This window comes from Pyrus communis, chromosome 16 (genome assembly GCF_963583255.1).
Source record: "Pyrus communis chromosome 16, drPyrComm1.1, whole genome shotgun sequence".
Lineage (NCBI taxonomy): Eukaryota > Viridiplantae > Streptophyta > Magnoliopsida > Rosales > Rosaceae > Pyrus > Pyrus communis.
In genome coordinates this window covers 16,167,958-16,193,755 of record NC_084818.1, presented here as the reverse complement: position 1 = coordinate 16,193,755, position 25,798 = coordinate 16,167,958, and the positions used below count along the sequence as shown (strand labels likewise).

Genomic DNA, 25,798 nt, shown 5'->3' with positions numbered 1-25,798 from the left:
GTTTCTCATTGGATTCATCCAAAAGCAAGAATAACCCCATTTTTCAACATAAACCCATATATCTTCAAGAAACTGCCTATGAATTTCAAAAGCATAGAAACAAAACAAAATCACCAGAAAACCATGCCAAGAATGTAACACCAAACCACCTGATACTGTCGCTGAGGGATCCATACCAAGAGCTGTATACGTTCATATATACTCCTTGATTGCAAGGATAATGATGAATATGGATGCCAAGAGGCCCAATGTAAATGCAAATGGTGTTGTAATTACAATTGCACAAAGTCATGCCATGCAGATTTGCAAAAGCATTCCATTTTGAGCATATTTTGTTCATCACATACTACAAGACATATCCTACACAGTTACATAGTTGATTCTCCATAAACACCAAAAGTCTCAAGAATCATTGCTAGGAAATCACATATCGATTGCAATAAATTTTCACTAAGTATTGCACCTCAGACATACCAAAATCCCTGACAAGCCCAGAGAAAATGTGGAAGTGCAACGAAATACAGAATCGAGGGTTACACAGATTGTTGGTCTTAGTGAGAAACAAATGTCACAAACCCTTGGTGCCCACACAAAACTTAACTGCTCAATAAAGACTTCAAGCCCTCAAAATCAACAAACAATCGAAAACTTCGATATGATTCAGATCACAAAACTCACATTCAATTTCACCAAGATTCAAGATATAAAAGAAAAACTAAACCAATTGAAGAAGAAGCCTAAATAATAATGATGAAAAAGCAATAAGTCATGGGTGAAGCAAATCGTTGAATACCAGATGTGCGAAAATACCACCGATATCTGAATCGATTACAACAAGCAGAAGAAAAAAAATCAGATGATCCCAAAACAATCCATATCAAGTCGCAGCATTTCAAGAAGAGATGCACTCGAAACGAAACTTCAACACCCAATTTGACCAACCCACCAAAGATCAAACATCATCAGAGTAGCGGAAGAAAGCCTAGGATTGGAAACGGGGATGAGCCTTTTTCAGCGATGATACCATCTTAAACTTTCAGTATATGTGTTGAAGCTATGAAATTGAGATAGGCGGAAAGACATGGATTTAAGAGAGAAATTGTAAACTTTGGATATTTCACATTAAAGTCAAATGACTAATACACTATGGTTTTATAGAAACCATTTTTACAACAATGACTATAATACCCTCTAACAATCTCTAATCACAACTAACTACAATCACAACTAACTCAACCAATTACAAGTTGACAAATGTCATCATCTTAGTATAGCTATTAGTAAGCACACTATCCTCTCATTGTACGTTTTCCTTCATCTTGATGAATATCGTATTTTTCTCTAAAAAGTTATAGGTAGATGGAGCCCTCCCTGGACGAAATGAAATTTCAGGAAAATACCATGGAGCCCTGCCTAGACGTACGCCTTATATTTAGAAGAAGATGGTCATTTGATTTTTTTCTCCAATCTGTTCATGCATTAATTTACAGCAGTTTTTTTTTCTCATGGAAATTTATTAAATTCTAGGAACGTATATGATCACCTTATCTTGTTTCCTTAATTTATTTTGATAGAAGTTTTGTTCTCATTGACCATGATTCAGCGTTAATAAAACACGAATTGACCAAGAAAATTTAGGCAATCAAGTTTCGTTTAAGAAAGAAGAGAAAATTCTTACCTTCCTCAGCCACCACTCTCGTTTCAATCAAATCGATTGTTTATTAATATGATGAGCATCTTTTTCCTGGTCGGATTAATATTCAATTAGCTACTCCTCTAATATAAAATTAATTACTAGCATTGCTAGTCACTTTGCTATCTATGTTTTAATTAATTAAAACAGTCAAATAAACAATTTGATTAGCTGGCCAATATTGACTGCCTCTATATCTGCTTTTTATGAAGACGAAATATTCCCAAAAACCTATAGCTTGTGATTCATCCAATTAAATCTAGCTTAGGCATCGTAGTCAAACTAAAAACGAAATAATTACATCACAAGGCTTTAATTGATTAAGTTTAGCCAATTAGTACTACAATTTAGTAGTATTCTTTTTCATTTATAAGTGAGAGATTTTAGGTTCAATTCTTGTCAAAGGTGAATTTGAATCACATTATTATGGCTAGCTCATTGTGAGATTTAGCCCACTTCCCCACCCTCATTCGCTTTGTGTAGATAATATCGTTTATTAAAAAAATTCAATAAGTTTAGTAAGGGACTTTTCTTAGGATAGGATAAAATGTTATAGGCCCTCAATTATAATAGAAACCATCTTTGAAAATTCTGCATCGTTGAACATTATTTATTTATACATAAAGTTGCGCAGTGATATGATCCTATGTTGCACAATATTTATCTACCCACTCCACCAATACTATACCAAATCTTTAGGCACTGACTTCTTTTACTTTCCTTGTATAAAACGATATGTCCTGAAACAAAATATTTGGCAACAAAATTATTTACCAACACCATGGCGCCATTAAAGGTCTGCTCAAGATTTATGTTCTTCCTTTGTCCACTTCTGTTACTCGTTACTATTCAAGTCATTGCTCAGCCAGATTTTCAAAGTGTTAAATGTTTTAATGAGAAAGGTAACTACACCACCAGTAGCACCTACCAAACGAACCTCAATACCCTTCTCTCCTCCCTTTCTTCACCTTTTAACAACGGCAACGACTACAACTTCTACAACTTATCCTACGGCCAAAACTCCAACCAGGTTCATGCAATCGCGCTTTTCAGAGGAAACGTTGAGGCGGATGTTTGCCATAGCTGCCTCAAAAACTCTACACAAAAGATCACAGAGGTTTGTCCCAATCAGAAAGAATTTTTTGGCTATTACGATGAGTGCATGCTACGGTACTGAAACCGTTCCATCTACGGTATCATGGAAGACTCATTTTCTTTCTGGTTGTCGAACACACAAAACATAACGTCAGGTGTTGACGGGTTTTTTCAAGAGCTAAGGAAGCTGATGGATGACTGTTACAGCGAATGGTTCGCTTCGTAAGTTTGCAATAGGGACAACAGCATCTCTCAATTTCCAACCAGTATATGGACTTGTGCAGTGCACACTGGATTTGTCCGAGCTAGACTGCTCTGATTGCTTAGCTCGCACTATGGCAGAAATCACAAATTGTTGTGGGATGAAGCAAGGTGGTAAGTAATAACCATATGATGATGTGGCAGAGTATCATTGGTTAGATGATTGAATAGATTGAGTTCGTTAGGATAAAGTTGTTAGTGAAAGTTGTTAGTGAGGGTATTTGAGTATTTTGAAATAGATGGTTGTTACTACAAAAGGTAGCTGTAAGGTCATTTTCCTCAGTATGTTAGACTCGACTTTTCTGAGAAATACACAGAGCATTATCTTTCATCTTCCTTGTTAATTCATCTTTCTGCCATTGTTCTTTTCTTCCATTCTTCATAATCTCATATGTTAATATGGTATCATCGTCAGGATTTGGCTCGTTGCCGTAGTTGGTCCTAAAGGGTCTTCCGCTGCGTTCGTCGAATTGGTTGATGAGTTCTTGATCGATTGGGTTGTTGGTGTATGTTGCTGGAGTTCAGAGTGCTAGGTTTTTGCGATTTGCTGATGGATTAAGTTGTATCAGGTGATATTGTTCGCATTTTTCATCTGGGTTGTTCAATAATTTGTCGAATAATGGCTGGGTATATGCACTATGATTGGATTGAGATTCTGTTATGATTGTTTTGGGAATTTTGTTGTGTTCTCTCTTGAATTTGTGGTAGAAATTTGACATGGGTGTGTTGAAATAGTTGATTCAAGTGCTGGAATTACAGTTTCAAGAAAGACATCTTTCTGTGTTCAAGATTTGTTTGCAAGAAAGTGTCAATCTTTCTATGTTCGAGATTTGTTTGCATAGAGTGTTATTCTCTATAGTAAAGCTGTTGATTATATAATTTCTTGTTTTGTGAAAGTGTCAATCTTTCAGTCATGACTGCTCTTATAATCGAAATTGAAGGTGTTTTGGGTATGATTACTATCAGGCTTAAGGAGGATAATTTTGCAAAATGGGCATTTCAATTTCAGTCTGTCTTACGAGGGTATAAATTGTTTGGTCATTTTGATGGCTCAACTCCGTGTCCAACAAAGTTTGTTATAAGTCCTGATACTGGTGTCATTAAAGAGATTACAGTGGAGTATCTTGAATGGGAAGCAACTGATATGGCGTTATTGAGTCTCTTACTTGCTACTTTAACTGATGAAGCCATGGAATATGTGATTGGTTGTAGAATAGCAAATGAAGCCTGGATTAATCTTGTAGATCGATTTGCTTCTGTTTCAAAATCAAGAGTCAAACATCTGAAAACTGAATTACATACAATCCAAAAAGAGGTCAGATATAATTGATAAATATTTGTTGAGACTTAAACATATTAGGGAACAACTTAGTGCTACGGGTGAAATGGTCTTGGACAATGACATAATGATTATTGGTCTTGCTGGATTGCCAAAAGAGTATGGGGTTATTCGTACTGTTATTTTGGCCAGGGAATCTATACTTACTTTGAAAGAATTTAGAGCACTGTTGCTTGGTGTTGAGAGAGAAATAGAGGAAGAATTGAATGCAATCACTTAGAATATGTCTGCTTTGTATGTTCAAGGATCTAGTTTTGGTTCTAGTTCATATGCATCAAGTTTAAATCCTCAAAGTCATGGTTATATTCCTGCTATGACTGCAGGTACTACCACTGTTATGCCATATGGTTCAACTTCATCATCTCATGCAGATCAACAGCCGTACTATTCTCCTGCTGAGTCTTATGGTTACAGGTTTAATGCTCATTCTGGTAGCCAGAATGTACCAAGATCACAGTCTTCAAATGTTCAATTTCCAACTCAAGGAAATCAATATAGAGGAGGCCATAATTATAGAGGTGGAAATAATTACAGAAATAATAATGGCTTTAGAGGAAAGGGATACACTAATTCTGGGAACACATCTAATTCTTACTTTGGTGGTTCAAGGCAGTTTGTTTCTAGAAATAACAATTGGTCTAGAAATGTTAACACTAGAGCTACTGTAGTGATTGAATGTCAGATATGCAATAAAAGAGGACACACTGCGGTTAATTGTTTTCACAGGAATACAAATGTTCCAGCTACTAGATCTGTGATTAAGTGTCAGATTTACGGTAAAAGAGGCCATTCTGCATTGAATTGTTATCAAAAGGGGAATTATGCTTATCAAGGTCAACCTCCACCTTCATCATTATCTGCAATGAATACATAACAAACTTCAACATTTGTTCCTCAAGATGCTTGGGTTGTTGATTCAGGGGCTTCACATCATATAACCTCTGATATCAATGCCCTATCTCAAGTAACACCATTTGAAGGGCCTGAGAAAATAACTATTGGGAATGGTACAGGTTTACCAATTAAACATATTGGTTCAACTATACTTCAGACACCAACACACTGTCTAATTCTTAATAAAGTTTTACATGTGCCTGCTATCACTAGGAGTTTACTTTCAGTGAAACAATTGTGTGCTAACAACAAAAGCTGGTTTATATGTGATGAGTCTGAATTTTTTGTGTAGGACAAGAAGACAAAGGAGATAGTGTATCAAGGAAAGAGTAGGCCTGATGAGTTATTCCAGATTCTTGTTGTTACAAGTTCAAGAGGTTCTCAGATTACTATCAATAATCCAAAAGCTTATTTGAGAAAAGTAGTGAAGAATAGCATTTGGCATAAAAGGCTCGGGCATCCAACTCATGATATAGTAGTTCTAATGTTTAAATAGTCAAATATTTCAGCTCAAACAGATGATACACATAGTACTTGTATTTCCTGTATTAAAGGCAAGATGTCCAGGACTCCATTTCCACTTAGAACATATAGATGTACTTTTCCTTTTGAAAAAGTGCACACTAATATCTGGGGGCCTTTTCCTATAAGATCTTTAGAGGGTTATAGGTACTATGTAACATTTGTTGATGAATATACAAGATTTGTATGGATTTTTCCGATGAGTAATAAATCTGATATGTTTCTGATATTTGTGAAGTTCTACAAGTTTATTCTTAATCAGTTTGGTGTTTCAATCAAGTCTTTACAAACAGATGGAGGGGGTGAATATACAAGCAAAAATTTTACTTCTTTTCTTGCTGATAAAGGTATTGAGCAGTTGATTTCATGTCCTTACACTCCACAACAGAATGGAGTTGCAGAGAGGAAACATAGACATATTGTAGAGACTGCAATTACTCTTCTCACTGATGCAGGTTTACCTTCTGAGCTGTGGTACTTTGCGTGTACACATGCAGTGTTATTAATAAACAGAATGCCTTGCAAAAGTTTATCTTTTAGTTCTCTTTACTTCAGTTTGTATAAGAAAGAACCTAATCTACTGTCTTTTAAGGTGTTTGGTTCAGCTGTATTTCTGTGGCTGAGACCATACAATATGAATAAATTACAACCAAGGTCAGAGCTATGTGTGTTTTTGGGTTATACACAAGGATACAAAGGCCATATCTGTTATCGTATGCAAACTAAGAAGATCATAATCTCCAGACATGTGTGTTTTGATGAAAGTTTATTTCCTGCAAAAATGGTTAATAACACTAGGAATGGAGTTCCACAACGACATGAGGATCAACAGGAATCAAGAACCGTGCATGTTATTGTATCTATACCTATATTAAGACGTTAGCAAGGTGGAACACATGCAGGTTCATAGAGTTCATTGGCTCAACCTGAAACAGAAGTATCTTCTCCAACTAAGTAATGAGAATTTGATAGAGTTTGATTCTACTGAAGTACACAACAGTCCATCTGAGAGACAATCTGGAGATAATGGATCTACTGAGTCAGAAATTCAGGGATCTAGGCCATCACATACTTTTTCCTCTCCACAAGACACTACTCCTTTGTTTCCTATCATGGACTCTACACAGTTACAGGTAATCCTCCCGTTTACTTCATCTTCTATAAGTCATAATTCAATTATCACAAGAACAGATTCAAATCGTATGCAGACCAGACTACAAACTGGTGCTATTCCTTGAAAGAGCTATATGGGTGTCTTGCTTCATTACCTCAGTTGTATTCTTTACAACTTGAGAAGTCATATAATGATAATCAATCTAGTGCAACTAGTAAGCATTTTTCTGGGGGATTTTCATTCTTGCCTAATATCACAGATGGTGAAGAACCTAAAACATTTAAAACTGCTTCAACAAAACTAGAATGACAGCTTGCAATGCAAGAGGACTTTGATGAATTGAAAACCTAAGGAACCTGGCTGTTGGTCCCACCACCATCAAATCGATCAGTTATTGGCAGTAAATGGGTGTACAAGGTGAAGAAAAATCCAGATGGTAATGTCTCGAGATACAAAGCTCGGTTGGTTGCACAAGGCTACACTTAAAAACAAGGTTTAGATTATTCCGAGACGTTTAGTCCTGTAGTAAGACATACTACAGTAAGGATAATCTTAGCTTTGGCTGCGCAATTTGGTTGGCAATTAAGGCAACTCGACATTAAGAATGCCTTTCTTCATGGAGAGTTGGAGGAAGAGGTCTATATGAAACAGCCACAAGGCTTTGTGGATCCTACATGCCTAAATCATGTGTGCAGATTGGTCAAGTCACTTTATGGCCTAAAACAAGCTCCTAGAGCTTGGAACTCCAAGTTCACAAACTATCTTCCAGCCATTGGTTTTAAATCATCCCTTTCAGATAGTAGTCTCATTGTGAAAATGGATGATGGTGATCTTGTTCTTCTATTACTTTATGTTGATGATATAAACCTTACTGGTTCAAATCTAGTAAAACTACAAGTTGTGATTGATGATCTTGCTAGTGTGTTTGATCTCAAGGATATGGGGAGATTGTCATACTTCTTGGGACTACATATATAATATCACGATGATAGATCTTTGTTTATCACTCAGACCAAATATGCTAACGATCTATTAAAGAAAACAGGTATGGACAGTTGTAAACCTACTTCAACACCATCCAAACCTTATACTCAGGTTCTTGCAAGAAAAGGGAGTTTGTTATCTGAACCTAGTCATTATAGAAGCATAGTTGGAGCATTACAGTACCTAACTTTCACTAGGCCCGATATAGCTTATTCAGTGAACTTGGTTTGTCAATACATGACACAACCAACTAATATACACATGTTATTGGTTAAAAGAATTTTGAGATATATACAAGGTACTGTCGACTATGGTCTTCACTATACAAAGAACAGGAACTTTGATATTACTGCTGAACTTTGATATTACTGCTTTCTCAAACTCTACTTGGGCAACAGATATTACCACCAGAAGATCAATTACTGGTTTTGTTGTCTATCTTGGAGACAATCCTATCTCGTGGCAATCAAAGAAGTAGTCTACTGTGTCTCGCAGTTCTACTGAAGCTAAATATAAAGCTTTAGCTCACTATGCAGCTGATATCTTCTGGATTCGATCAGTTTTCAAGGATATTCATCAGCACATATCAGCTCCTCCTTCTTTATATTGTGACAACTTATCAGCTCTAGCATTGAGTTCGAATCTTGTCTTTCATTCAAAAATAAAACATCTCGATACTGATTATCATTTTGTACGAGAAAAGGTTCAAAAAGGTGATCTTACAGTGCATTATATTCCAACTGATGACCAAGTGGCAGATGTTTTTACTAAGGGACTACATAGTCCTATCTTCCTTAAGCATTGCCGAAGGCATGGATTAGGGATTCTAACAGCAACAAACTCAGCTTCAGCAGCTCAGCTTCGTTTAAGGGGGGAGTAATAACCATATGATGATGTGGCAGAGTATCATTGGTTAGATGATTGAATAGATTGAGTTCGTTAGGATAAAGTTGTTAGTGAAAGTTGTTAGTGAGGGTATTTGAGTCTTTTGAAATAGATGGCTATTACTACAAAAGGTAGTTGTAAGGCCATTTTCCTTAGTATGTTAGACTCGACTTTTCTGAGAAATACACAGAGCATTATCTTTCATCTTCCTTGTTAATTCATCTTTCTGCCATTGTTCCTTTCTTCCATTCTTCATAATCTCATATGTTAATAGTAAGGTTGTTAAACCCAACTGTAATGTTAGGTACGAGATCTCTCGCTTTTACGATCCTACAACTGTGGCACCATTGCCCTCATCGCCACCAAGTCCTCCTCCATCGTCAACCAACAACACAAATTCAGGAGGTACATGTATATATTGATACGTAAATATCTATATGTATTATGATGCTTTAGTAGAAAATATGTGCTACTTTAAATATATCCAAATTATGGTTTGATTAATTAAAAAGAATTCGGGTTTTTGCAGGATCGAAGAGTAACAGATCTCGGATTGTCATCATTATCGTTGTGCCAATTGTTGTTGCTCTAGTACTAATTATATTCATCTTCGTTTGTTTAAGAGTAAGGAGAACAAAGCAAAAGCTTGAAACTAGTATGTTACTTTCCGATAATGAAACAAAAATAATTAATTATGAACATTTGGAGTTGACTATGTTGCATCTCCACTCTATAAACAATGAACATTTTAAATAATGAACTTATACAGTTTTCTTGTTAAATTGTTCATCAGGGGGTGACGATAGAAATGAAATTAGATATGCGGAGTCCTTGCAATTTGACTTTAGCACCATTAGGTTGCCACAAAGGACTTTTGTGAAGAAAATAAAATTGGACATGACGGATTTGGTCCTGTTTACAGGGTAATCATACATCATTGTTTCGAAATATACGCACACACATATATGAACAACTATATAAATTATGTGCCAAGCTAAATTTCATATTTCTTGAATGAAACTTATCTCATTTTTTTAATGATAATTTAATTTTTCTGATAAATTTTTTTTTTTTTAGGGTAAGTTTTCCAATGGAGAAGATATAGCTGTGAAAATGCTCTCTACGAATTCTAGATAAGGATATTTAGAATTTAAAAATGAGGTTTTGCTAGTCGCCAAACTTCAACACTGGAATTTAGTTAGACTTTTAGTTTCTACTTAAAAGGAAACGAAAGGCTTCTTGTCTATGAATTTGTCCCCAACGCAAGTCTCGATCACATCATATTCGATATGTCTGGAATTATGCTTTATACTCTGAACTTTTCCTAAATTAATTTTCTATTGGTAATTCCAATTCTGTGACATGCAAGAAAACATTGTAATTGAAGTCTTTCTTTTGCACGAATATGTAGACACAACAAATCGTGCACACCTGGATTGGGATAGGCGCTACAAAATTATAGTAGGGACTGCTAGAGGGATCCTTTACCTCCATGAAGACTCTCGCCTTAGAATTAGTCATCGTAATCTCAAAGCTAATAACATCTTAATCGATGAAGAAATGAACCCCAAAATTTCAAATTTTGGCATGGCAAGGTTGTTTGTGCCTGATCAAACTCAAGGCAATACTAGTCGAATTGTGGGGACCTAGTAAGAATGCAATTAACTGCCTCGGGGGCTTATGGTATAGCAGTGTTCGTTTGTCATAATTTCCTAAGTTTCCATTTATGTTGATGAAACTTGACCTTTTTCCTGTTTATATGCAGCGGGTATATGGCTCCAGAGTATGCAATGTATGGATACTTTTTTGTTAAGTCCGATGTCTATAGTTTTGGTGTGTAAGTTCTAGAGATAGTAAGCGGACAGAAAAACAATTCTTTCCATCATGGAGATAATGTGGAAGATCTTATAAGCTTCATAAGTAAATATATGTATATAAACTCTACGTATTGATGCAGTTGAGTGCAACAAAACTAAACAAATGTTATCAGTGATTATCTCTGCAAATTAATTCACAAATCATTGCAGGCATGGAGGAGTTGAAGAGACGGGACATCATTAAATCTAATAGATCTGACACTGAAGACTGATTCGAGAAATGAAATAATGAGATGCAACCACATTGGACTATTATGCATGCAAGAAAATATCGGTGATAGACCAACCATGGCGTCGATTATTATGATGCTAAATAGCTACTCTCTTACTCTCCCAGTGCCCTTGCAACCAGCATTTTTTATGCATAGCAGCGGTGGAACAGAATTGTCTGAGTCACGAGGATGGGAGAATTACTCAGGGGTGACAAAGTCCAATCAATATTCCAAAAGCAGCTCCGTCAAAGTAGCGGAACATGAGGTTTCCATATTAAGTGAAACATATCCTCGCTAGAGCTTCAAGATTGAAATTGATTTATGAAATTATAATGTAATTGGAGTTTTAGTATTTTTGTAATTCATTTTTATTCTTTATGGATGGTGTATGTGTTGGATAATTAACCTTTTGTAATAGTTGCCCGTTTGTGTCCTTATAATCAGGCTGTGATTAGGGTAGATATTATTTTATCTTTCTTCCCTTGTAAATCAATCTTGTACAGTATATATTTCTCTCCTTGGTGAGAAGAATAACATCATACAATTAAACCCCAAAATAAGTCCTAATTAGCATGGTATTAGAGTAAAGATCCTAGGATTTCTGCTTTGCCCGTTCCCTCAAGCAAACCCAGCACTCCCATGAAGAACCTACCACCACTCCACGGTGAAATCAAAATCCCATCCTAACCAATACTACCTTTATCCTAAACAATACTACCCTAACTAACTTTAACTGACCCTACCATGAATCCTACCCCATCTCTACCACAAGTTGTTACACAAATTGGTCATCGTGATTCTTCTATGGCTTCAACAAGTATCAAGCTCAATGGTGCCAATTATGGAGTTTGGTCTCAAAATTTTGAGATGTTTGTTGCTAGCAAAGACAAGTTGGGCTACTTGTTTAGGAGTAATCCCCAACCCCCTACTGACGATCCAGCCTTCACCAAATGGCGTACGGAGGACGCCATCATGAAGGTTGGCTTATCAATTCTATGGAACCCAATTTAATTGGATATTTTCTTCGATTACTGACGACAAAAGAGGTGTGGGACGCGGTTGTTCACTCATACTATGATGGCTCCAATATATCTCAAGTATACGATCTTATTTGCAAGACCTCTCTCATGAGGCAAAACGGACTACTGGTGGAGACATACTATAATGATCTTCAATCTTTGTGGCAAGAGATTGATTATCGTTGACCTAATCCAATGAAGTGCAGTACTGATATTGAAATTTATAATAAAATTGTTCAAATGAATCGTGTGTATACTTTGCTTGTAGGATTGGATGAGATGTTTGATAAAATTCATAGTGATATTCTATGAATTGAGCCCCTCCCTTCTGTCTAACAAACCTTTGCCTATGTTTAACGGGAAACGATGTGACATGCTGTTATGAACACCATAGGACAACTGCTAAGTGGGGCAGTAATGGTGGCTCGTCCTATAGCACGAGCCATGGCTTTACCTCGTCCTAGCGCCCCCGAGAAGCTGCCTGCATCAAGCCCAGGACTGTAGCGCAGGCTACTGCCCCGAACCCAGCACAGAGCTCACTATTTGCTGCTAAGACAGCCTCACAGGCCACCATGGGCCCCCGCCCTCCTCGTCTTAAACCATCAATCCCGATTGGTGGTTGTACCTACTATGGTAGTGAAAAGCATGGTCGTGACAATTACTTTCAGTTGCATGGCTATCCTAACCGGTGGGAACCATTGAAACTTCAAAAACAACGAGAACAAGACGAGCAAGCCAAGCTTGGGCAAGCCAATCTTGCAACCTTAGTGTCCCAATTATCTTTGATATCATAGGATGATCCTCCTCTTGTGTCTACTTCTTCTGATGTATCTCTGGAGTCCTTAGGTAATTGTGGTTATGCTTTAAATATGAATGTGATGATACTTAGTCCGGTTGGATCATCGACTCCGGTGCCACGAGCCATATGACTTATGATCCATCTAATTTAGCATGTGATACCATTCCACTTCGATGTAATATTACCAATGCTAATGGTGTCACCTCATCGGTGACTACCGTTGGCATTGTACGGCTTATACCCACCCTCTCTTTACCTCATTCACTACTTGTACATTCAATAAAGCATAAATTGATGTCTTCTGGCCAAGCTACTGAGCAATTGAATTGTTGTGTACTAATGTATCTGAACTTTTATCTTATTCAGGATGTTCTCACGAATGAGACAATTGGTTGTGTAATAAAAAGAGGATCTCCATTTTGTGGATGATGTCAATATAGGCTGAGTTAATCTAGCCCAAGAAGCCGTAGATCACAAGCGGCATCAAATTTGATTATGACATCACTGTTTAGGTCATTCATTTTTCATTTATTTACAGTATATGTTTCCGGATTTATTTGTTGGTTATTATGTTTCAGACTTTAAATGTGACACTTGCGTACTTGCATAGAGTCACTGTGTTTCTTATCCATTGAATTCTAATAAAAGTGTTACTTCTTTTGGACTTGTTCATTTGGATTTTTAGCGGCCATCCTAATTACTACTTTATCTGGCATTAGGTGGTTCATGACTTTCATAGGCGATTGCACACGAATGACATGGTTATACCTTCTTAAGCATAAAAGTGACGTGTTTTTGGCTTTTAAGACATTCCACACCATGGTTTAAACATAGTTTTCTACTAAAATCTAGATTTTGCGTTCGGATAATGGCGATGAATATGTTAATAATGATTTTACACATTATTTGACTAATCACAAAATCCTTCACGAAACTACTTGTCCTCAGATTCCTCAATAGAATAGGGTGGTTGAGCGCAAAAATCGCCATCTATTAGAAATGGCTCGGCCTCTATTGATTGAGGTGCATGTTCCCTGCTTTTCTTGGGATGTCGCTCTTCCGACTGCCAGTTATCTTATCAACCGAATGTCATCCAAAGTCTTAGACTTTCATACACATTTACAAGTTCTTGTTATATTCGAGCATCTACCATCAGTCTTGGTCTTCCCATCTCAGGTTTTTGGGTGTGTTGCATTTGTTCATCTTCATAAGAAATAACGGACAAAACTTGACCCGTGTGTTCTTTGTCGTATTTTTATGGGGTACGAAATACATCAAAAAGGGTACCATTGCTACCACCCTCTTCACGGCAAATGTATATTACCATGGATGTCACTTTTTTAGAGCCCGAGATGTACTACTCTTCAGCTCCTTCCAACCTTACTTTTTTGGGGGAGACACCGAATGACGAGCAGGATTGGACTATGGCTACCACCACCAATCTTCCGCTACCACTATCAGCTGAGATAACAGTTGATGCGCTACCAACCCAATCAACAACAATTGCAAACATTACCCACAGAATAAGTAACAGGCACAGCAATAGTGCCCTTACCACCCACAGCAACAGTGTTGGCACCTGCAGTTTTTGGGACTTCTACTGATACTACTCCCCTTCATCTCCAAATATAGTACCACCAGATGTGACCATACTCCTAAGAATATTTCTGAGGTAAGCTCTACTATCCCTGTTTATGTATCCAAAGTTCCAAATTATCAGTTACCTTTCAGGCACAACCGAGGAAAGCCACCTAATCGATACTCACTAGGAACAACTAAAGGCTATAAGTATCCCATTGTCAACTATGTGTCATCACATAAATTATTAGAACCCAAAAAGGCCGTTGTACAACAAATATCCAATGATAGCACACCAAGTTCATTGAATGAGGCAATATTTGACAATCAATGGACCAAGGCAATGGAGGAAGAAATTGATGCACTTCAGAAAAAATCAAATGTGGGATTTAGTTCCGTTACCACGAAGAAAGAAGACAATCAGATGTAGATGGGTATACATCATCAAGTACAAAGCTAATGGGTTCATAGAGCAATACAGAGCACAGTTGGTGGCCAAGGGATACACTCAGATGTATGGTGTTGATTATATAGAAACATTTTCCCAATAGCAAAGATTAATACGGTAGGAGTATTACTTTCTTACATGGAAATCTTAAGAAAGAAGTGTACATGGATCTTCCGCCTAGATACGCATTGGTTGTGAATCTGGAACAGTGTGCAAGTTGAATAAGGCATTGTATGGATTGAAACAATCACCTTGAACATGGTTTGGTAGGTTCCAGACGACCATGAAGAAGTATGGGTTCAGGCAGAGCAATTCCAATCATACACGTTTCTTGAAACGTCGAATGGGTAAATTGATGGCACTCATTATCTATATAGACAATTTGATTGTTACAGGTGATGATAAAAAGGAAATCTTAAGACTGAAAGATTATTTAGCAATCGAGTTCGAGATGAAAGATTTTTGTGGATTGAAATATATCTTGGGTATAAAAGTAGCTCGAATTGTATAGAGTATATTTCTATATCAAAGAAAATATGTTTTAGACTTGTTAGCTGAAACCGGAATGCTTGACTGTAAACTAGGTGACACCCCCATAGTCCAAAATCACCACCTTGTCGTGCACCCTGATTAAGTTCATACTAACAAAGATTGTTATCAGATGTTAGTTGGGAGGTTGATCTACTTATCTCACACCAAGCCTAATATTGCATATGCAATAAATGTTGTTAGTCAGTTTATGCATTCCCCGAGTGATACTCACGTGGGTGCAATTAAATGCATTCTATGATACCTAAAGTCCTCCCCAAGTGGAGGCATCATGTTTTCAAAGAATTGTCATTGTCGGATAAAAGGTTATACTGATGCAGATTGGGCAGGGAATATTACTGATTGACAATCCACATCTGGATACTTTACATTTGTGGAAGGAAATTTAGTGACCTGGTAGAGTAAGAAACAAAAAGTGGTATTTATCAAGTGCAGAAACGGAAAACAAGGGTATGGCAAAAGGAGTATGTTAATTATTATGGTTTCAAAGGTTACTCGCAAAACTTGGGTATCCTTCAATGTCGGCGCAGATTTGTTTTGATAATAAAGTAGCCATTGATATCTCACACAATCCAATCCAGTACCGCACTCTCCACTTTCCCTATTTTCTTATTATTAGTTTACCAATGCAAGACTATTTTCTAAATTCCATATTAAAAAAGATCAAGTTTTATAAAATAAAATAAAAAATCGAAACCATACCGAAATCGAACCGAACAAAATCAAACCCAAAAAAAAATCGAACCGAAGTTTTGGTCCAGTTTAGGTTTTGCAAAAAACCGAACCGAATGAAACCGAACATATCCCTACAATCCAGCATGATCGTACGAAACATGACAGACACTTCATTAAGGAAACGTTGGATGGAAATTTTATTCATTTTTTGTTCGTAAAGTTAGATGATCAATTAGCAGACATCTTAACTAAAGTTGTCGCAAATCAAGCGTTCTACAACTCTCTCAGCAAGTTAGGCATGAACGACATTTATTCACCAACTTGAGGAAGAGTGTTGGAGAGATTTGACCTTTTGTAATTAGTTTAGTTGTCCGTTTGGGTCCTCGTAATCATGATATGATTAGAGTAGGTATTATTTTATGTTTCTTCCCTTGTAAATCAATATTGTACAATATATATTTCCCTCCCCCTCCTTGGTGAGAAGAATAATATCATACAATTAAACCCCACAATAAATCCTAATTAGCAGTATGATGTCGTTCATTCGTTGCTTCACATTAATTATTTGTAGTCACTTTCATTTATATTTTTTTCGATGTAAGCGATAGTCTATACATAATTAACCTAAATAACAAAAGAGACATTAGACTTGGGTTTGTGATCAGAAAAACAGCTTACAACAAAAGCGATTCTCAAAAGGCCTTGAAAATTGAAACTATCACGGACCCAATTGCGATAAAAATAAAAGTCACATGGTAAGATTTCAACGTCATTGGTCCGTTGGCTTTGGCATATCTAGTGGGATTTTTTTTATTATTAAGATAATGTAAAATAGCAGAACTATAGGATATAGTTACGTCTTGATATTTACAAAGGGTAATTAACAACAACATGGGGGTGGTGGCGCAGTTGGCTAGCGCGTAGGTCTCATAGCTTCTGAGTTATCCTGAGGTCGAGAGTTCGAGCCTCTCTCACCCCATTGTTTTTACAATTTTTGTTTCGGAAGTTGATTTTGTTTTATTTTTCGTAGTTAGTTAGTTTTTTTTTTTTTTTTTTTTTTTTGGAATTATTATTATTACTTCAAAAATCTCATTTTGTACTCTAAATTTTTTATAATTAGAAAGAAAAATATGCTTATAAGAAATGTAGAATAAAATTATTAGAGTGCTAATAACAGTTTTTTTTTTTTGACCAAACGATAAAATTTGTTAGATTAGATATTAGATTAGTCACTAACGGAGTTTGAACTTATACCGTCACGATAGAGTAGTTAGTTGAATATATAACCTCTAATGCAACACTAAATATACTTAATCAACAAAACTATAATATCTCGCACTAAAAGACATAGTTGGCCTTTCACCTCTTTGGACACGTTGAAGAAATGGGGAACAAAACAACTTGCCGGTGTTTTGGGAAATGTAAAGATCCAGAAACTAAGGAAACCCTTCGTTCCTCAAGTCCTACCTTTTGTCTTAAGTTTGTTTGTACATCCATTTTACCTTTGTGGTACATTTGCCTTGTGTTATTATTACAAGGGCTTTCGAAGAACACAGAAAATTAATGAGAAGGCATTTGAGGTGGCAAGACGAGGTTTAGGCGGGACCTAGACAAATTCAAGTAACTTTATTATATATCATACAAATTATCTATTTATACTTAAAAATAAATAAATAATTGTGTTGGAATACATAAATTGTAAAATAAAATGATATATTGATTATAAAGTATTAGAACATGTTGAAAATATGGGGAACAAGCCAATAATGAGTGTTCACTCAAATATTCAACAAGTCTCTTACATTTTATTGAAAAAATAAAATGTAAAATGAAATGTATTGATTTTCTGTCTAAATGAGAGTCGCGACTTAAGTGAATGCCTAGGTGGTATAGACGGGCTAGCCTAAGAATTAATCAGGGTAGTGGCCAATCACCTAACTCCTAAGTGAGGCTTAGGCGGCTCTAAACGAGGATTTTTAGAACAATGATATGTGTGTATATATATATGAAACCTTTAAGGGAAGGGATACTTTTTTTTTTTTTTTTTAAATAGGGATTAGTTGTGAGGTCCATACCACATCGAATTTTAACGATCTGAACCGTCTATATTTTAAATTGTACCTCACAGATCATCCTTACAAAATATTAGTAAAACCAGAAATGTTTAAGACATCTAATTGGGTTAAAAGAAATTAAAGAATACTTTGTTATATAAAAGACAATGAAATTCTATCTTGATATTTATATAGGCAAATGGTTTCGGATTGAATTGAATTTTCGCAAGGATGATCTATGAATCGAGACTTACAATATAGATGGTTCAGATCATTGAAGTTCGATGTGAAGTGAGCCCCACAACCAATCCCTATTTTAAAAAAAAATGAGAATCCCTTTACCTAAAGGGCCTATATATATATATATATATATAGAGAGAGAGAGAGAGAGAGAGAGAGAGAGAGAGAGAGAGAGAGAGAGAGAGAGAGAGAGAGAGAGAGAGAGAGAGAGAGAGAGAGAGAGAGAGAGAGAGAGAGAGAGAGAGTAAATTGTAGCAATGATCCCTTAATTTTAATCAAATTAAAGTAATGGTCTCTCAACTAAAATCCATTACAATTGGTCCCTCAATTCATCAAAATGAGTTATGTTGAAGTGACTATTGCTACAATTGGGGTTCCTCAACTCTTCAAAAGTGTAGCTATAGTCATTTTCGTAAAACTTCGTCAGACTTTGGTCAAAATGAGTTATGTTGGAATGAGCATTGCTACAATTAGGTTAAAGTTGAGGGATCATTGCTCCAATTGGGTTAAAGTTGAGGGACCAATGGTAATAGATTTTTAGTTGAGAGACCATAGCTGCATGTTTTGATAAGTTGAGGGACTAATGGTAATAGATTTTTAGTTGAATGATCATTGTTCCAATTAAGTTAAAATTAAAAGATCATTGCTAAAAAAGGAAAAGAGAAGGCAAGGGGCATATTTTGGATCCATGTATGTCCCCGACTTTTTATATAAAGATGAAAGAAAAAGAAAAATAGTGGGCATCTTCATCCTTTTTTGCCCTTGTCCCTTTAATGGCCTTGCCTGGCCCTTTTCACATGACTTTCTTCATGTGACCGATTACAATTAACCCCTCATGGGCTTCAAATGGCAGAGACGAGTGGAAGCACAACCATAAAGTTAAAACCTAAAGGAACTCAAATAATAATTAATATCAAATTTGCTTTTTATATAATTTGAAATTAAAACCTATCAATTACAAGTGAACAAGTGTGATCCCAATTTGTCTTCTACGAACCAAAATATTTATAGTAAATGAGATCGTTTTTATATGTATAAATTATTGCATAGCAAATAGAATCACAATGTTGCATGCAGTTCAATATCCTAGTGGATAAAGTGTTGGGTTTCTATTCATGCATTTCGAGTTCGAAACTCCTCTCTTTTATAAACTATTGTAATAATTTTGAATCCTCACCCTTTTTTTAATAATAATTAAAATTAAAAAAAAAATGGAATCACAAAGTTGAATTATAATCTTAATGATATTTTGGATGATATTTTGTTTGAGTGAGGTTTAGTTTAGTAGATCAAGCCGCATACAAAACAAAGGTGCGGTCCAAAGGATATAATTCTAGCTCAGTTCCCTACGTTCATTCTAATGAAAGAGATACTAAAGAGGGTACATCAGCCATTGCATAGGATCCTCACAACTGGGTCCCAGTAGGACTTGTGATCACAACGTGGCCTCATGCAGGCACGTACGTGCCACGGCCCTACCAGACAGTCTCAGTGTTTAATTACGTAGTTGAAACTTGAACTTGATCCCAATCCCAGATGGGAAACGCATTAACGCCACCATGGTTAATAAAACAAGATTAATAATATTAAAGAATAAGCACTCATTGAATCCAACTTGCTCACAAGTCAACTATTTCAACCATCGGTCTCACACTCACACATGGTTTCCCAGATCTCACATCTGACGGCTATCAACAAGACTAATTAAGGTAGAACACATACCATAGTCAAATGGCCCTTACACACTTGCGTATTGCCTTTTGCCATACACCTACGATCGAAGGTAGTGTATCATGTCTTATAAAATAAGCGGACCGCAACATTGACATGTCATACTTTTAGTATATTTCCACTGTCCATACACTTATATTTTGACATGTAGTAAATTGTCTTGTGTTGTGTTCCGATTACACTAAAAAAATTTTGTAAATAAAGCTTTAAAAACTAATTATTCTAAGTATAGGATAAGGTGCCTTGGAGTATCTCATACGCCGAATTTTTTATTTGTTTAACCTTGATTTTTGTATTTTAAACAAATATGTAACTGTTAAATCACATGAATTAAAATACGAGATAATCTGAAGCACCTTAGAAATATCTTAAAACACCCTAAACCATTCAATTTATTTTCTCAATTTGGCCCTTGCAAAGGAAACAAATGATTTAGATGCAATAAAATTTCCAAATGTGTATTGTTGAGGCAAATTTGTACACGTTGATTTGACAAAATTCCACCTACAAGAGAACAAATCTCATTAGCCTAATTGACAAACACCCTGAAAAATGGGGAGAGTGTCCACCAAAGGGCCTATGATGCCTAAGTCAGAAGTAGTAGAGAGAAAAATAGAATGTGAGCAAATTTTGAGTAATATGTGGTGATTATCGTTTTCTCTGTTTGACTTGGCTATTTATAGGGAAATACCCTAGCAAGCAGCTGAGAAGGGAGGTTGCAGAGCATACTAGGCAGTCCTTGATGATGGAGGTTAGTCTTCACAATCCTGCTAACTTGCTAACTAGAAGTTTTGTAGGTTCATGTTGATAAGAGCGTGGATGCGCCAGACACCCAAGCAGAGACCCTGGAGAGTCAGTGCTTTGCCATAATTGGATCGGATATGGCTCGATGGCAAAAAGTATTATGTACAACCAAAAAGGCAGAATGTGTGTGTCATGGGCAGCTCGGAGAGTCCATGACTTGTACTATGGGCGGCTTGGAAGGCCCATGATCCATTGGTGGTATAAAAGCCCAATTTCCTTGGAGCAGACTACGTCTTATTCCTTTGGATAGTTCTATAGTCCACCTCATGATGTTAAGAGTACAACCGTCATATTGGGCATATTATCCACGAACATCCCTTTCCTATTAAATGTGGTTAATTATGTCTCAACGTACTTTACTTTCTTTTCTTTTTTTTTTTCAGTTGAAATTATTCCTTTTTTATTGCAACAAGCATAGAGTCGATGCGAACTGAGCATTTCAAAATCTTTTGCTCGTTTCCTAGTAGAGCAATCCCACGCATACTTTCCCTGAACAAATTCAGTAGCAAGCATGCTTCATATCTTGTGTATATTGTTGAGTTTATCTCATATCGGAAATGTAAAGCTTGCTGTGTATTTTTTTATTTTATTTTTTATAAGAAGTGAGAGTAATTTCATTAATAAGAACCAAATATTACAGGCATCAATGAGAATATTATTTATAGTGATCAATTTCTTAATCTAAAGAGAAATTGGCACAAGCAAAAAAAAAAAAAAAAAAAAAAAACTACCATATGACCACCACAAGAATGAAAAGTCATTCATACAAATTTATCACAAGGACAACATACGTGATAGCCTCCGACATCGACAAACTTCAAATCATCACAGAAAGGGTGTGGCCACATCTCGCCAAAGCCGTAGACATCACAAACCCGGTAGGGAGGGTACCAAATTGGCCTCTCTGCCAATTAGTCTTGAATTTTAGGTTTAATTTCTGTTTTTTTGTGATGTAACAATCCATGTCATTTATGAGAGTCGTCCCACATTGGGAAATGAAGCTTACATTATTTGTTTAAACAATCTTACACCCTTCTCCTAATGTTATTTGAATTTGGGTTGGATAATCACATCCGATATATCAGTGTAGGCTATATGATATCACATTTATTTATAAGAAACACTAATGAAAAGGGTTTCAAAATTTTGAATCATAACCAAAAACACTTTAATAACTTATTTATGGTTAGAATAAAACTTAATATCAAACCAGCTCAGTCTTAGATTCTTCATAAGTCTCTAATACTGTAATAAAACTAAATAAAGTTAGAGGTTACGAGTTCGTATTGACACCCCTTTTTCTTCTATACAAGACCTACATGTTGAAACTAGTGTACAGGGAGATTGAGCTTTCCAAAGGTGACTTTTTTTTGGAAATTTTTGCTAATTTTTTGACAGAACTTGACAAAATTGGTCCTTGATCCAAGACAGAAGTTTAATCCTCCTCATGAGCTTCCTTTCCATGTAAGTGCTTCCTCAAAATTGATACTTCCATATTTGGTTCTAAACATAGTGGCAATACAAAGTTCAGTTTTGGAAATAGTGTTAATGCTTTATTCACGAAATAATGACAGTGTTCAATTCTAAAAATAGTTGCAGTGTTTAGTCCTATAAATAGTTGCAAAGGTAGTGTTTGGTTTAGAGTCTTCATTCCTTACTACTATAAATAAGGCAGAATGAGGTGAGATAATTAACTTCTCAAAGTTCACCAAATCTCTCTCCATTCCTTGTTGCACCTCTCTCTCCCTTGTTATAATTTTTCAGTTAAAGTAGGCATACAACATTACCAAGTTGAGTGAAAAGTCGAAACCATGTACTTAAAATTAGGAAGAGCAATTTGACAACCGGACCTTTGGTCTTGGCAAATGGCCAACCTACTTGGATATTTGACAAAAGTGGACCGACTAAGTGGTGATTATTGACCAATGAAGTCATTGTCTTGCCAGAATTTGTTATTAAGTCACAATTTTAGGAATCTATTAGACTAATAATACTACGTCCAGTAATAATAGAATATAGTTGTTTAGTCTATAACTAGTTGCCCGAGTCATTAAAAAAATGGCTTAGAAGAAACAGATTCATCGCTACGTAATGTTCTAATTCAATACTACGTTACCATGCATAAATTTTTTCTCAACATAACACGGTGATGAACTCAAAACAAAAACGCCAAAATGACAATAAACTAAAAACCTAAACATCACATATAAAATAAACCCTTTTCATGTAAGAAGCTCTTTCATTAAAGAGCGCAAGACCCCGGTAAAACCGCGTCGCAAGGGGAGTCCTAGTTGTGCACCATGTGACCGATCTCATCACTTGCTCCTTTTGCAGTAAAGTCTTCCCCACTCAACTCCTTCCTACTCTGCTTCACTTCTCTCCATGTTCAACAACCTATATATAATTCGTCTCACTCTCTCTCGTCTCTCACTCTCTCTTCTGTCTCTGTATGTATATATAAAAATCTAGCGTTTCTAACTGTAGACCCAGTCCAAGCTTTTAGGTGGAACGAGGTATTCAGAGCGGAAGGGGAAAGGGAAGCCCCTCATCGGTTGCAGAAATGGCTCCACTCATGTACTTGAGTCTCGGAAAGGTACTCCTGCTTTCCTCTGCTGTTTTCTTCCTCTTTCCTACTCTCCTCCTTTCTGCCCGCTCCGAGTCAGTTGAGACCTCACAGTTTGTTGCGAGTACAAGGAAGATCTTGTTAGAGTTAGAAATCGACCCAGACCAAGACCTGCCCAAAAAGATCAAGTCCACCACCACCACCACCAACCAATCCTCCAAAAACCAGACCAAATTGATCAAACCAACCTTGTCATCCTCAAAAAACAAGACCAAATTGATCAAACCAACCTCTTCATCCTCAAAAAACCAGACCAAATTGATCAAACCAACCTTGTCATCCTCAAAAAACCAGACCAAACTCCTCAAACCGAGTCTATCCTCCTCCAAGAACCAAACCAAACTCCTCAAACCCAATCTATCCTCCTCCAAGAACCAAACCAAGATTTTGAAATCCACCAAGAATGGCGAGTTGAAGAAGCTCAATCCCACATCAAAACCCTCAAATTCCACCACACCCACATCAAATTCCTCGAAGAAAACCTCAGATCTAACTAAAATAAGCTTACCCAAGAACCAAACCACCAAACCCACCACCCCGAAACAATCCCAAAACCTCGTCGACAAGAAAAAAACCACCGACGCTAAAAAACCCGCCCAACAGAAACCCAAAAAACCAGTCGAACCCAGCTGGATCGACCAAGAAGACGACACCGATTTCGTCTCCGACTTCACCGACTTACCCGGCAAATTCCAGCAAACCCTAATCCCAGATTTGGAGAGAATTCGGACCACCTCGAAGATTTACCTCACCGAAGCCAACAAACAAATGACGAACCAGTTCAAGCCCGTTGTCGGTAAGAAGTACGCCGCCACCATCGCCTCCACCGTGTCGTGCGTCTTCCTGATTATCCCTCTGCTGTTAGTCTCTCTCCTCTTCAACCGCATCAAAGCCTACTTCTCTCTCCAAAAGCTCTTGATCTTCATTCAAGTCTACCTCTCCATCTACTTCTCCATCCTCTGCCTCTCAGCTCTCGTCACCGGCCTCGAACCTCTCAAGTTTTTCTACGCCACTTCGGACTCCACCTACGTCTGCCTGCAGGTGCTGCAGACGCTCGGCTACGTTCTGTACCTCCTGCTGCTGCTCATGTACTTGATTCTGGTTTTCTCCACCGATTCCGGGTTGGGCTCGAAGGTGTTGGGCTTAGCCCAGACCTTCGTCGGCTTCTCCGTTGGGCTCCATTACTACATGTCGGTGTTTCACAGAGCTGTGCTGAGGCAGCCGCCCAAGACCAACTGGAAGGTGCATGGACTTTACGCCACGTGTTTCCTTGTGATTTGTCTGTTTGCCACCGCCGACAGGAGGAAGAAGGCTTACTTGGAAGAGGGCGGTGAAGAGGGCAAGAAGAGTTAATATTTTTGGTGCTGATTAAAAATCTGTGGGGTCCAAAATGGTTAAAACAACCAATCAATTCTTGGTAAACCAAATCAAAATAATAAACCAGTTAAATTGGTTTAAGATCTTGTAGTTTGTAACTTTTGTAATTTTATTTTGTTTTGTTTTTAGATTTGCTTGTAGTGAGGGAGAATTTATTATTTATTTAAACATAATCTCAAGTGGCATGGAATGATAGAATATGAAGGAGGATAAATTGTTATATATTTGTTATATTGCTGTGTTTTAATCCGTATCTAATTCATGCATGTATTAAAATTATTCTAAAGGTCACTTACTACTCTGATTAAGCAGTGTTTTATTTCGCTTGTAATTAAGAGGTTTTACATGGAATGAATAAATACTAAATTGTTGTAACTGAGTTATTGTGACTTGGTTTTAATTTCACTTGTTAATTTTTCCAAATCTGTCACTTGGTATAAATAATACTAGCATATGCTTTTCACATTTTGTGGGTATGAACATTCTTTATTTTTATTTTTCAATTGGGAAGAGAGGTGGAGAGAGAGAGAAAGTGGGAGTGGGAGTAAGGAGAGAGACTTTTATTTTTATTTATAGAATAGATATATGTTAAAGTCGCCTACAAGTAAGGCTTAAATAAAAAAAACAAAAGAATTTAGTTTTGTGAAATTATATTACTATCCATAATTTTGTTGTTTTTTTTTTATGCAAAGAAAAAATTCATAAAAGCACGAAATTCCTTGGAGTCTATAATTTTATTGTTGTGATAAAAGATTAAATACTAATGTCACCGTCTTTTAATTGATAAAGAGAATTTTGTTAATAAATAATTTAAATTATTATATACAAACAATAAAAATTACAAAGTAAACTAGATGCATGTCCACATGAACGACCCTATAAAATAATTACTAACCAAATATTTTATTTAGTCAATTTTCTGAATCAATGTGAGAGGCAATAAAATAAAATAAGGAGTGTAAACGGCAGGAGTAGAGGTGGATGTTACGGCACCGACTGGTTTAAGGAGGGTGTGTCGGTGGCTA

General features: G+C 36.5%; 1 protein-coding gene, 1 non-coding gene and 1 pseudogene across 2 annotated transcripts; all 3 read left to right on the top strand.

Annotated features, from left to right (window-relative positions):
* The first annotated feature begins 2,474 nt into the window (after window positions 1–2,474).
* On the top strand, window positions 2,475–11,174 carry LOC137719620 (cysteine-rich receptor-like protein kinase 26; annotated as a pseudogene).
* Window positions 11,175–16,838: 5,664 nt separating this feature from the next.
* TRNAM-CAU (transfer RNA methionine (anticodon CAU)) lies at window positions 16,839–16,923 on the top strand. Its single transcript is given in 2 exon segments — window positions 16,839–16,876; window positions 16,888–16,923. It is a non-coding gene; the product is annotated as a tRNA-Met (tRNA).
* Window positions 16,924–23,024: 6,101 nt separating this feature from the next.
* On the top strand, window positions 23,025–25,148 carry LOC137720528 (uncharacterized). The gene has a single exon (XM_068459609.1). The coding sequence runs from the start codon at window positions 23,334–23,336 to the stop codon at window positions 24,747–24,749; it is 1,416 nt and encodes a 471-aa protein (XP_068315710.1). The 5' UTR covers window positions 23,025–23,333; the 3' UTR covers window positions 24,750–25,148.
* The last annotated feature ends 650 nt before the right edge of the window (window positions 25,149–25,798 follow it).